This window comes from Pan troglodytes, chromosome X, assembly GCF_028858775.2.
Source record: "Pan troglodytes isolate AG18354 chromosome X, NHGRI_mPanTro3-v2.0_pri, whole genome shotgun sequence".
Classification (NCBI taxonomy): Eukaryota; Metazoa; Chordata; class Mammalia; order Primates; family Hominidae; genus Pan; species Pan troglodytes.
The window spans coordinates 72,879,676-72,893,743 of record NC_072421.2 but is presented as its reverse complement, the minus strand read 5'-3'; the positions used below and the strand labels follow the sequence as shown (position 1 = coordinate 72,893,743).

Sequence of the window (14,068 nt, the reverse complement as noted above, 5' to 3'; positions counted from 1 at the left end):
TATTTATTTTATATTAGTTTTTATATTTTCAAAATTTCCATCTAGCACATTTAGCTTTTTCCTAAATATAAATTATTTTAAAATAAGCAGTTTCTGTTTATACAATGAGCTTATTGAGTTTAAGTATTGTCTCAATATGAGAAATTTTATTAATAGGTATATAAATGATTTAAATACTATTTAAAGCAATATATGAAATTTTTGGTCTGATTATGATGTTAAAGAAGATGGGTATCCTGGTTAATGTGAACAAATGGAGTCATTTTATTTCACCTAACCATAGCCTTCCAACCGTTTAGAGATTGAAAGAAAAATGGGAGATGGATGCTCACTTGAAGTAAATTAGCTTTAGTGTGCCATGTGAGAATAAGTTGAAATATCAAATGAATGCTTGAAGTGAACTTTCTCCAAAAATATATATATTGCATAAATTATTTGTTTTCTGTTTTAATATCAATGTCAAAGCTTCTTAGAAACATAGGAAAACATATTCAAACCTCGTTAGTAATTAGGGAAATGCTAATTTAAACAAAAAACACATTTTTCCCCTAAGAATAGCAACACCTAAAAATTATTAATATCCAGGGTTTCTGAGTATATGAGGAACTGGCACCCTCATATGCTATTGGTTAGCGTGTACTTATACATTATTGGTTGCTGGTAGGGCCATATTTAGAAGACATTTGGGCAATAATATCAAAGGATAAAAGTATGCTTAACTTTAAACTCATCAGTCTACTTCTAGGAATTCTTACAGAAACACACAGGTGTACAAAGTCATATACATAATGTTTTATTCCAACATTGTAATAGCATAAACTTGGAAATCACATTAATGTCCATCAGTAGGAGAATGTATAAATAAATTATGACATTTCCATAGTATGGAATATACAACTGTTAAAAAGAATGAGTTAGTTTTCTGTTATTGACATGGACAATCTCCATGATATGTTAACTGAAAAAAGCAATTGCAAAATAATATGTGTAGAATGACCATACTTGTGTTAGGGGAAAGAAACATATGTTTAGGTATATAAATTCACAGGAAGAAGTCTGGAATGATGCACACTAAATTGTTTATGATGACTACCCCTGGGAAGGGAATGGGATTTTGCAGATGAGGGATGATGAAAGGGACTGTCATGTTTTACCCTTTATGCCTTTGTCTCTTTACTATTTGAATTTTTAATAATGAACATATATAGAGAGATATATAGATATAGATATATATTCATTCAGTATATCTGCTTCAGGATGCTGTCCTCTTCCATAATACTATTTATTACAACCTCTTATATGGAAACATCAGTGCTTCACCTGAGGAAGTGTATGCGGTGGCAAAATTAGCTGGACTTCATGATGCAATTCTTCGAATGCCACATGGATATGACACCCAAGTAGGGGAACGAGGACTCAAGCTTTCAGGTGATCAGAGATTTTAGACCTGCCCCCTTCTTGTATACTTCTTTCAAACTCTAATTTGTCAGAGCCATTTTTTAGAAAATGTAATGAGAGACTTCAAATGTAGTGCTCGTTGAGTCACATTTGATTGGGTTACTAATCTCCTAGCCCTCACTATAACCAATTCAACATATTAGTAACTATTCTCAAGTCATGCAAGTCTTTTTTTTTTTCACTTGCAGCTGCAAACACTGTAGGTGTTTGATATTAAGTAAGTTATCAAAATATGTTCAGATCATTACTAACTTGTTATCTACAATCTTCATGATAAAGGAAAAACAAGATCGTTCTTTACCTGGGAAAGTAGTAAGGTTAGGGAGAAGTAATTTGATAACGAATAGTGTATATCTCTCATCATAACTTCCTAGATCATTAGAAGATGTTTTCAGTACTTGAGACCTCTTTATATTTGATCCTGTTAACTGCTATACTTTCCTTACAGCCAGATTCATTTTCATGTCCTTTGTTCTGTGGCCAAGGATATTTTGAGGCTTATACATTTCTTGTTAAATGTTTAATTATGAGATTGCTAGGTTTAAGAATGAATTACCCTAAAATGACTGATTTTTTTTGGAGGACACAGAAAAATGTTTCTTTACCCCCAAATTATTTGAATTCAAAAGTATAGCAATGTCTAGTTTAGTTTGGGGAGGAAATGTATTGATTATAGATAGAGGTAAGGCAAAAATAGAATGAGAAATACTCTATATGAATTTTAACGAATCCACATTCCTCTTCATTATAAACTGGCTTCATTTATTAGATACACACTATGTGCAAGCTACTATGCTAAATGATTTGAAAGTTAAAAAAATGAAGCACAAACAGGCCTGTTATTCAGGAATTGGCAATCTGTTAGAAAGTTTTGGGCTAGGTTTAGAAAATTTTAAGCAAAGATTATTTCCAAGTTAAGTTGATTGGGTCATTACCTGGTAGTATAAGATGCCAGTATCATTCCAGTCCACATTTACACTTTATTACTGATTTTAATAGGAGTAATTTCCAGTTATCTGGCCCACCCCCAAATTATGTGTCCGTTTGGCTAATTCTGGCGATCCCTAATTTATCACGTAATATGAACTAGCCCTCTTAATGCATGACTGCCTCAGCCAGCTATGCTGTGTTCCATTTTCTAATCTTATTTTTCCTTTCTGCATGCCTTTGAGGGATAGGAATAGCTAAAGAAATTTTATTCTTACCTATTTCTCATTTCCTTACAACCAAACCTCTCAAAATGAGCAATTTATTATTTAGCATTTATGCTAATAATTATGTTAGAGAATAAACAGACATTTCTTCTCCAAGTTCCAAAATACCGTTGAATAGAATTACAACTGAGTTGGTTTCCACTTGAAATTTGAGAGGCACTTCAAAACTAGTCCTTCCTCTGAATATCTACTTCTTTGAGGAACTTTCTGCTACTGGGCTGATAGGTAGGCGGGAAGATAGTACTTATGGTACCTGCCTTGTTAGGAGAACTTTGATCCTGTGAGGTGGGGAAGCGTATGGCTAGCATAAATATAAACTTACTAATATTAAAAATAAGGAACCCCTTTATAGGCCAAAGATAATAATTGTAGAACAAGTAAAAATAAAAATATTTAATGTACCAGGTAATGGATAGAGCTTATTTCCTAATAAGCTGAAAAATATGTTTTTCAGATATTGATAATGTATAATAGACAAGAAAAGAAGCCAAAAGGGACATAGTCAGCAGAGTACCATCTTCTGTACTTCCAACTATAGTTCTATATAAGATTGATGACCTTAGACCTACAGTAGTCCCAGTAATAAAGGTTTCTATACATTTCACTACATATTTTCACTATTTATTTAAGAAATACTTTCTAAATATTTATTCTTGTATTTAGGAATAAATGTGGGCTTACACATTGTGATAAGAAGAGCATTGGACTGGAATGGGTCTAGTCCAGATTCTTGCTCGGTGACCTTGAGCAAATCACTTAACTTTTCTGGGCCTGTATCCTTTCTATTTTAAAAATTTGATATGCTAGAGACCTATAATAAATACCTGAATAAAGGAAAAGATATCTAGTATATGCCTTTAACTTTGAAGAATGCTGTGAAAATAATGGCTTTCTATCAAAAAACAATCCTTGAGAATACTGGCTGAATGCTACTTTTTTATCTTAAGAGACGAATTCAGTTATTCATAGTTTAATGTCTTCAAGTTTCAGGTTTCAGATATTGATTTTGTTGGCATTGTCAATTCTGTCATTGAAATTTTTCTGAGATTGCAGTTCATTGAGAATTATCTGTAATATAAAGTAACATATAATGAGCATGCTTCTGGTAGAAGAATAATAGTAGAATCAAAGTTGTTACCTTCCTGCCTCATCCTCATTCTTCCCACCTGCTACGAAGTCAGAATTCGGTAGTGCATTCATGTTTCAGGGAATATAATTTGTCAAAAGATATTATATATGAACTTCGACTCTACAACTCAGTAAAATGAACTGTGATCAGGAGAATAAGGAAATGTTCAGTGTATTACTTGGTGGTTGTAATCAATGGAAACACTAAAAACATAAAATATGCATGCACTATGCTTCCTTAAAGTAAAATTTTCCTTTACCAGGAGGAGAAAAGCAAAGAGTAGCAATTGCAAGAGCCATTTTGAAGGACCCCCCAGTCATACTCTATGATGAAGCTACTTCATCGTTAGATTCGATTACTGAAGAGGTAAGTTATGATTAAAATATAAAGCTCTTCAATGTTTAACTTTTCTACTTGGAAGTTTCAGTAAAATGGCTGCATTACTTTGTATTTTGAATAAACTTCAATAGTAAGTGCTATAGAGCAAAATGCCTATCCCCCTTTTTCCATATGGCAAGTGTTGATGGTAAGAATACCAGGTTGTATTGAACTAGAGATACCACAGTGTTAAGTCCATTTGCAAATGTGTCTCCTTTTGGAACTATGTGATACCTTATGCTGTTGTTGTATTGCCCTTGCATTTTACAAAGCTGTAGGAATCACCTGATATGCTGACAAAGGAAGAAAGTTTTAGTCTCTCTCCTGTTGCCACTTAACACTCATTAAAATAGTCATGGAAGTGATTGTGAAACCTGTGACATGGTACATACCAGAAAGCCTTTCACTTATCATGGAGCGACTCATGAGATGCAAGTCAGGCACACACAACCTGCAGTGCTGGTATCAATTTGTATTCATTTCACTGGAAGTGTTATGAAACACCAAGATGTGACACTGATGTCAATGACATTGCCCCACAGCTGCATTAGATTTTATAGCAACATCTTTACATTACATACAAAAGTCTCAACAACAATGGTAATTTCATTATCATATCCCCTTAATCTAGAACTGAAGATAGGCAGATGCATTTGTCAATTGCCTTCATTCAACTACCTTTTAATTCAATACATAGTATAAACCTAGTGTTGAAGGATAGGCCTAATTCAGCTTTGCAGGCTGTGTGACATAATATTTTCATACGGAGTTAAGTTTCAGGGCCCATTGTTTCATCTGCAGCATATTTAAAGCAATTTAATTTTGAAGTGAATTGGTTAGCATATATTTAAAGTGACCCATAAGCAGGACCAGACCCCATTCATAGGAAAAATAGGAACATGCTTATAAGAACTTTTCACCTAAAAATGTGTCATACTACCACAAACTAAAAGACCTACCAACAGTCATTATTTGAGTCACACAGCTTTATTATGTCAGAGAGCATAACCCATTAAGAGCCAATAGACAACCCCCCAAGGGGAGGAGTTATTAGAAGATGTGGTAAATTTTAATGGGCCTTTTTAAAAAGTCCAGAGTTTTAAGTAGGATGTCAGAGTTTAAGTTGTTAAAGGTTAAAAAAGGAGTCCTCACAAACATAACAGGCTTTCTTAGTATTGGCCTTGTACCTTATTATCAGTCTGCCCTAGTAAAATAAGATCTTTTCCTGGGTAACCATCTGCTCTTGATAATTTTATTCCTTTAATAAATAAAATGTTCAGAAATATCCGTAGGAAATTTGGGTATATCCCCATCCCCCACACTGCTATTTCCATCTAGCTTGCTGTACTTAGACCCAGGTTTCCAAGTATAGCTGAATATATATACAACTCTTATACTTTACAGGGAATAAACAAAAATGTATTTCCAGGATGCGTTAGGAAGTCAGAATGCTTTTGAAAAAGAGGTTTCTGCAGTTAAAAATATACAGTTATCATTGTTTCCCCTTCTGTCCTCTGAGTTTGAACTAAGGAAAAGCAAATGTTCCTATACTCTTTGAATCTCCCTATCTCTGGATTATTTTGAATTTCTCTGTGTCCTATCACTTAAGTCTCTCCTCATTTTAGTTTTGTTCTCATTGGTAAACATTATATGTGGCTATGTTCCTGATATCACGAGAGTTGTTTATTTGTACTTGTATAGAAAATATCTACTTTCTCCCAGATTTTGTAACTTGGAGAAATGTTGCCTATCTTAAAGAATTTTTTTCCACGATAATGTGATCATAGTTGCCTTCTCTTTTTGCTTTCTCCTCTTCCTTTTAGCAGTTATTAGATTAGGTCTAATATTTGGTATCAGTATAAAGTTACATACTAAAAAAAAACTGGCATTTTTTATGTTCCTTTAGGAAATGTATGATTATTTTAATTTACATTTGCCTAATGTGTACTTCTTTTTATTTTCTCCTGTTCTTCATATTACCAAACTTGCAGACTATTCTTGGTGCCATGAAGGATGTGGTCAAACACAGAACTTCTATTTTCATTGCACACAGATTGTCAACAGTGGTTGATGCAGATGAAATCATTGTCTTGGATCAGGTAAGAGATTTAACTAAAGTTTAGTATTTGAGGAACACTGGAAATTGTTATAGATACAAGAAGCTTAAATATTGTTTCTTACATTATTTGGTTGAGACTGAATCCTGTTACGATTCTGTTTTTAGCCCCTTTTGGTTGGAAATAATGCATGTCACTTCCAAGAAAGAATAAAGTATATTAACTCACTCTTTATTAAAGTATTATAAGCAAAAGTTTAATCAGGAAAGCATTAAATCTTCACGATAGAAGCAGGTTTTTCAATGGTGCATATAAAAAATAACTTTTCTGCCTTCATTTTGCTCTGAATAGACTCTTTGCTTGGTGTCTTTGCTGTATTATATGTTTTTGTTTTTCTAATACCTGCACATACCCTTGATGGTTAAAAGAAAATTACCATAAAATAAAGTGGTCATTTTCAAACATGGTCATTTTTATTTTATGTTTTTCCTTCTCGGGAAAGTAAGAAAAAAGATAGCCTGCTTTATCTCTTCTAAGGGAATTACTATATGAGTATACTGTAAAAGTCTATACAAATCAGAGTACCACTATTGTGATGGGTAGATTTGAAAATTGCAATAATTTTTCTTTTCTTCTTTCTGTAAGGACCTCTTCTCCCCACACCCCCCTAGTACTTGATTATTTCTAACATTATGCAGTTTTCCACCCTGCATTCAGCCTTTTCTGTAATTATTTTTCCCTTCTAATAAATATATCTTCAATTCTTTATCATTTTGGGTTTTTTTTTTCCTTTTTGAGGCAGGGTCTTACTTTGTCACCCAGGAGTACAGTGGCGCGATCTCGGCTCACTGCAGCCTCGAACTCCTGGGCTCAAGCAATCCTCCCACCTCAGTCCCCCAAGTAGCTGGGACTATACAGGCATGTGCCACACACCTAGCTAATTTTTTGTAGAGATAGGGTTTCACCATGTTGCCCAGGTTGGTCTTAAACTCCTGAGCTCAGGTGATCTGCCCACCTTAGACTCCCAAAGTGCGCTGGGATTACAGGCGTGAACCATCACACCCGGTCACATTTTGAAAACCTGTATACTAAGAGTTTAGAGAGAAGCATTCTCATGTACTGTCTGTATATTGAGCTATTTAAAGGGACTTTTTCACTCCACTAACATTTCTTATAGGGTATTCAGTGTTGTGGTTTGTATACTATTACCTTCATAAGTTGCTTGCATACTTGTGACCCTAGGCCTTTCTGTTGGTTTGTTCTTAAATATTTATATTCATTGCCAAACTGATTTTTCCAGTATGGTTGTACCAGAATGTCTTAAATGGGAAATTTTGTAAATAATACCTTATTATATCATTGATGTTCAAGAATCTTAAATAAAATCTGCTACTTTTTTATAAGCTTTCTGATTCTATGCAGCCAAGTAGTAATAGCCTTTTATTACAAATAGAAGTTGTTAAAATACGTTAGCAGGCATGTGATTACCTGCCTCATGCCATGTAATTCACAGTATCTATACACTTATTTTACACCATTGCCACTTGGGTTTTGGGTTATAATTGGACCTAATTTATTAATGATCATAGCAACTGTATCTAAACAAGAATCTCTTTATTATTCATAATTTGATGATTCTATAGTTGTCTGATTATGAAGATAACAGATTTTCATTTTCTAGTGAAACTAATATGACCTTAGCTTTGACTAATAATCTGTCACCCCCTGTGTTCTGTCAGCAATTTCTTGTAGTAGTGTTAATGTTAAGACGGCATATCTAGGGAACTTCTAGTTAAACATGGAAGGTTGGATACATTTGTTTATCTCTTCTTCCCCTAACCATACTAAAATGAAAGTGAAGAAATAAAATAAGTATAATAAGTATACAGCCGTAAGGACAAAGATAATAGGAGAGGGAGTAACAGTGGACAAGAGATACCAGCAAATTGGGGGAAACTGGTAAGTAGACAGATTAGCAGAGCTAAAAAGTTGTGTGTCAAAAGAGAGAGACATCAATTTAAAAAAAAGCAAGTTGATTCATGTTGTAGACCCCTGAAAAGGCTCAGGAATTGAAGGCACCAGATATGATGAAAAGTGGCGATAAGCATGAGGTTGAAAGTAACAGAATTAAGTGTAAGACTACATAAGAAATAAAGTTCCCAGGTCCCTTTCTCATCCCCACAGCCTGGTGTTTATACTCCTTCCTAACCTTAGCAAGAGTCTGGAGATTTACTTATCAGGAAATTACTGGCTTTGGACACAAGCAGACCACCAGGCACATTAACAATGAAGGGAGAGATTAACTGAAAATCAAAACATACCAAAGGATAGGACCACAGACCCTCTTGTGCCACTGGCTCCAAGAACTTTGCCAACCAGTTGTTTATTTTTACCATCACTACTCCTTAACTCATCAGCAAATAATAGGAGGATTCTTCTCTGGAGAAACAAAAGCAGCCCCAGGAAAAAAAAAAAGATATTTGTATTTGAGAACCCCAACAAAATGTCCAGATATCTACATAATCATCCTACCATGAAGTCCAGTGGTTTAGAAAGGCATATTGATGCACACAGAGCTTCCGGTCAGCCTTTCAATGCTCTATTCTTAAATGTCAGTGGATAGGCCTCCAAAACAGAGAAAAAAGGAACTCAATGGAAAATGTAGACTTTCTTAATATGCTCAGAGATTGTGGAAAATACAGTATTTCTAAAATAAGGACAGAAGAAAAAAAAAGTAACCTGTAATCCCAGCCACTTGGGAGACTGAGGCAAGAGGATGACTTGAGCCCAGGAGGTGGAGACCAGCCTGGACAACATAGCGAGACTCTGTCTCCAAAAATTTAAAAAAAAAAAAGTAAAGGAAACTTATATGGCATGATCTGTAGAATATATTGGTAAGTGAAAAAAAAAGTAAGATACAAAAGAGAATATAGCATGCTACCTTTTGCAAAGAAGATAAGGAAAAAGGAATATATGTATATCTGCTTATTTTTGCAAAAAGAAACTCAAAGGATAAACTAGAAACTAAAGCAATTGGCTGCCTATGGGATGTGGGTACAAAGGGTTAGAAGAGATACGGAAAAGAGAATGAAGTTTTAATATTTCTTTTACTTTTGAACCATGCTTAGTGTTTTTATACCTTCAAAAATAAAATTAAATCAACAAGGATGGGGAAAAATAAAAATTGAATACAAACAGAAAGAAGTAAAACGAATTGCATATAAAATTGCTAACATAACCACACAGAAGAAAAATAGAATTAAGCCAAGTAACTTTTGAATATATTACTTTGATTATATACCCTTAGTGGAATATATTATAAAGACAAAAATAACCCAAAGGAAATTTGAACCTAGTGTATTGTTGGTAGTAGTGTGGGGGTAACCATTTTGAGACTATTTTTGTGTATAGTGTAAGATTGAGCTTATGAGTAAATACATTGATGTTGGGAAACAGATCTCTTGGAGAAGAAAGATAAAAATATGGAATTCGCAAGGACGAGGAGAACCTTGCGATATATTGGAATAGTATTATCAGTCTGAATTTATGATTTAAAAAAAATGTCCCAACTCTATTCACTGAAGAGGCCTAGAAGCTGTGAAAACCCAGTAGTAATGGGTATACTTGGCACCCAGATCTTGGGCACTAAATACTGTTCCTCACTAAAAGGAACCAAGACTTTTTGGAGAAGTAGTTGATTCCCGATCTGGGTCAGGGAAACTAATGAACACAAGTCATGAGGACAGAGGAACCATTTTGAATGAGCTCCCACTAGCCAATTGGGGCATAAAAAGAATAATGACACTAATTATAATACATTAAATAAAAAACATCTAAGCATCCATGATGATACTGCTAAAACAAAAATTATCAAGGGGAAAGGGACAATTCCCCTTTAGGAAGAAAGCCAACTAACACATGAAATGTAAAAGGAATTACAAATTTAGAAAATCACACTTTACAGCCACCATTGTAATAATTGATTCAGGTAAGGGTCCTCTCTGGTTGCTGAAACCATATGGTATAAAGCTATTGAGGCTAGAATATTTGCACGGTTTGAAATTACCATAGGTTACTTACTAATTAGAGAAAAAATACCTTGAAAATAGAGAAATAGAGAAACTGGTAGATGTCACCTTAACCAATTGATCAAACCTAATATCAGTAATGGAGCAAATTGAACTCATGTACCTCCTGATGTAATGCACTGAAGATGTATTATCTTTTCTTTCTACCCAAAATGTTTAACTTGGGCTGGGCATGGTGGCTCATGCTGGTAATAACAGCACTTTGGGAGGCAGAGGTGGGAGGATTACCTGAGCCCAGAAGTTCCAGACCAGCCTGGGCAACATAGCAAGAGTCTATCTCAAAAAAAAAAAAAATTTAGCCTGAATCTAATAATCAGAAACAACTAGACAAATACAAATTGAAGGGCAGTCTTTTAAAAACAGGACTGGACATTTTAGAAATATCAATGTCACAAACACACACAGACTAGAACGAAGCTGTTATAAATTCAATGTGTTGATCCTGATTGGATCCTAGATGGAAAAAAAGTATAAAGGACATTATTGGTACAATTGATGAAGTTTGAATATGGACTGTATGTTAAATAAGAATATCATATCACTGTTCAGTTTTTTTTGTGTGTTTTTTGGTTTTTTTTTTTTTTTTTTTTTTTTGGTAGAGATGGGCGGGGGGGTGTGTCTCATCATGTTGCCCAGGCTAGTCTCAAACTCCTGGGCTCAAGCAATCCTCTCATCTCGGCCTCCCAAAGAACTGGGATTACAGGCATGAGCCACCATGGCCGGCCATTGTTAAATTTCCTGAGTGTGGTATAGTTGTATTTCAGTCATGTAGGAGAATGTCTTTGTTTTTAGGAGATACATGCTAATGAAATATTTAGGGGTGAAGTGTAATGATGTCTGCAGCTCATTCTCAGATTGTGTAGCAAAAAAATCATGTATATATAGAGAGAAGGTGAGGTGGAGAAAGCAAATGTAGGAAAAAATAATGGTTGCCAAACTAGGAGAAGCATATAAAGTTGTTCATTGTGTCACTCTTGAAATATTTCAAAATTTTAAAATGGATTTGGTGAATAAATAAATAAAGGAATGACCTGAGAACAAGATTTTTGAAATGAGAAATGTCTTTGCTGAAATAAAGTCAAGGAAATCTCCAAAAGAGAGAGAATATAGAGAAAAGATCAGAAAACAAGAGAATTTATCTAAAAAGTCCAACATCTGACTAGTGGTAGTTCTAGAGAGGCCAGAAACAGGGGAGGAAATTGTCAAATAGTAGGTTGGTACAAAAGTTATTGTGGTTTTTGCCGTAGAAAGTAATACCAAAAAAGTGTCTAGAACTTCAGAGCAAGAGTTTCTAGATTGAAAGGGCCTGAGTACCCACCACAATGAATGGAAAGGAAAAATAAAGCTGTACCAGGGCACATTATCATACAATTTCAGAATTGAGGATGTAGAAAACAACCTAAAAGCTCTGAAGGGAATATCTCTGGGTGGTGAGGTGAAATAAACTAATAGATTACCTAATGTAGTTGATTATGAGAAAAATACTGTTGAGAAGGGTTCTGTGATTGTGTAATAAACTTTGGAGAGATTTCCAATAGTGACACAGAAAACTAAGCAAATGAAAAAAAAACAAGGAAGTTACTAAGTCTAGGAGAATTAAAAGACTATATAAGAAAATAAATATAAAATCCTAGTACCTACTTAGCTAAGCAGGGAATACTTACAAAGTCGTAATAAGGTAAACACTGAATCAAAATTTGTGATGTAACTGATGTTATTAGGAGAGTAAATGATGGAGTAGTGGGAATGTGGGATAGTATGAGTATTGAATCTCCGTATTCCATAGTAGGAAGTTAGTAGATAATGCCGGAAATGAATAAATCAAGGAATAGCGGTATAACCTTACATGTAAATACTTAAATGTAGGCACAGACATTTCAGTTATTTTACTTAAGGGTTTATTGTAAAAGTCTTGTTACCAGGAATACCAGTAAAAGTGACAGAAGTCCTTTTGTCTCTCAGCATGGTTAACCGTAGCTATCAAGAAACAAATTAATTGTAGATGAGAGTTTGGAATCTATACCACCAAATCTTTGCAGTGTTAAGTTTAATAACCATTGTTAACAAAAATAGCCACTGGAAGAAGTAAACTTTTCATTTTCATTAAATCTTTTTTATTTTATGAAATCTCTTTTATTTCAAAGTACACATAAGGATTTAAGGATATTATTTTTAAATCTTTTAAGTCTCTGTAAATAACAGTGCTTTTGATTTGAATATTTGCTGATTACAGAAAATATCACCTTTTTACATTTTAACCTTCCCTTTCTTCCCTTCAAAATGACAAATGAAACATTACAATTTTATTTCCTTTAAATAAAATGGTGTTTATGGTATTAGAAATTTTATAGCCTTTTGTTTGTTCTGGCACTGGGTAGCTCAACAGGGAGGAAAGCATTCCTACCTAAATTTTTTTCACTTATACTGTGTATGAGGAATTGGGAGAAGTATTTTAATGAATGCAAATCCTTCAAACTCCTTAGTTAGAAAGTATTTGGTATTTTCAGTTATTATGCTAGTTAAATGACCTTTCTCCGTGTTTCTCATGTGTTTACTTTTTAGGGTAAGGTAGCCGAACGTGGTACCCACCATGGTTTGCTTGCTAACCCTCATAGTATCTATTCAGAAATGTGGCATACACAGAGCAGCCGTGTGCAGAACCATGATAACCCCAAATGGGAAGCAAAGAAAGAAAATATATCCAAAGAGGAGGAAAGAAAGAAACTACAAGAAGAAATTGTCAATAGTGTGAAAGGCTGTGGAAACTGTTCGTGCTAAGTCACATAAGACATTTTCTTTTTTTGTTGTTTTGGACTACATATTTGCACTGAAGCAGAATTGTTTTATTAAAAAAATCATACATTCCCATTTTCTATAATCCTTCTTTTAGATAAGATTTATTTAAAAGGGGATTTGAGTTTTACATCTTTCATAGTCTATTTAATGTGGCATCTGTATTTATCCCCAAATTATTTTCTTGTCACTGTCCTGGTTGTGCTCAATGCATAATTTTTGCTACCTGTTTGATATTACCACATTACCCTCTTGAGGCCTGACATTCATTTGATCTATAGCCAGATGAATCAGATTGGTTTCCAAATTTTTATAGTTTTTAAAACCTTTATGCTGACAATTTAGAGGGAAAGTGTCTGTTTCTTAACATGAAAGAAAAAGAGGATAGTGTAGGTTCATTGTTTCTTCTCCCTCCTTCGTCCAATTGAAATTGATGTGAAAATGAATTTATAAACTTTTAAAATTAGAACGTATCAGAAATAGACATGCATTTATAGTTTGATGTCTTACTTGATAGGTTACTTACTTTTTTCTTTTTTTTTTTTTTTTTGAGACAGATTCTCATTCTGTCACCCAGGCTGGAGTTCAGTGGCACATCTCGGCTCTCTGCAACCTCTGTCTTCTGAGTTCAAGCAATTATCATGCCTTGGCCTCCCAAGTAGCTGGAATTACAGGCGCGTGCCACCACACCTGGCTAATTTTTCTGTTTTTAGTAGAGACAGGGTTTTGCCATGTTGGCCAGGCTGGTCTTGAACTCCTGACCTCACATGATCCGCCCACCTTGGCCTCCCAAAGTTCTGGGATTACAGGTGTGAGCCATCATGCCCAGCCTATACTTAGAATTTTTTTTTTTTTTTTGAGACGGAGTCTTGCTCTTTCTCCCAGGCTGGAGTGCAGTGGCGCGATCTCGGCTCACTGCAAGCTCCGCCTCCCGGGTTCACGCCATTCTCC

The 14,068-nt window shown here is 34.5% G+C and overlaps 1 protein-coding gene across 4 annotated transcripts in view; it reads left to right on the top strand.

Moving 5' to 3' along the window:
* Positions 1–13,192, top strand: part of ABCB7 (ATP binding cassette subfamily B member 7) — a 103,367-nt gene extending 90,175 nt beyond the window's left edge. For all 4 annotated transcript variants that reach the window (XM_016943706.3, XM_016943707.3, XM_016943708.3 and 1 more), the window contains 4 exons: positions 1,257–1,428; positions 4,064–4,167; positions 6,171–6,278; positions 12,887–13,192. In XM_016943706.3, the coding sequence (XP_016799195.1) occupies positions 1,257–1,428; positions 4,064–4,167; positions 6,171–6,278; positions 12,887–13,102 (600 nt within the window). In that variant the 3' untranslated portion in view covers positions 13,103–13,192. The remainder of the gene's footprint in view (positions 1–1,256; positions 1,429–4,063; positions 4,168–6,170; positions 6,279–12,886) is intronic.
* Positions 13,193–14,068: the final 876 nt, after the last annotated feature.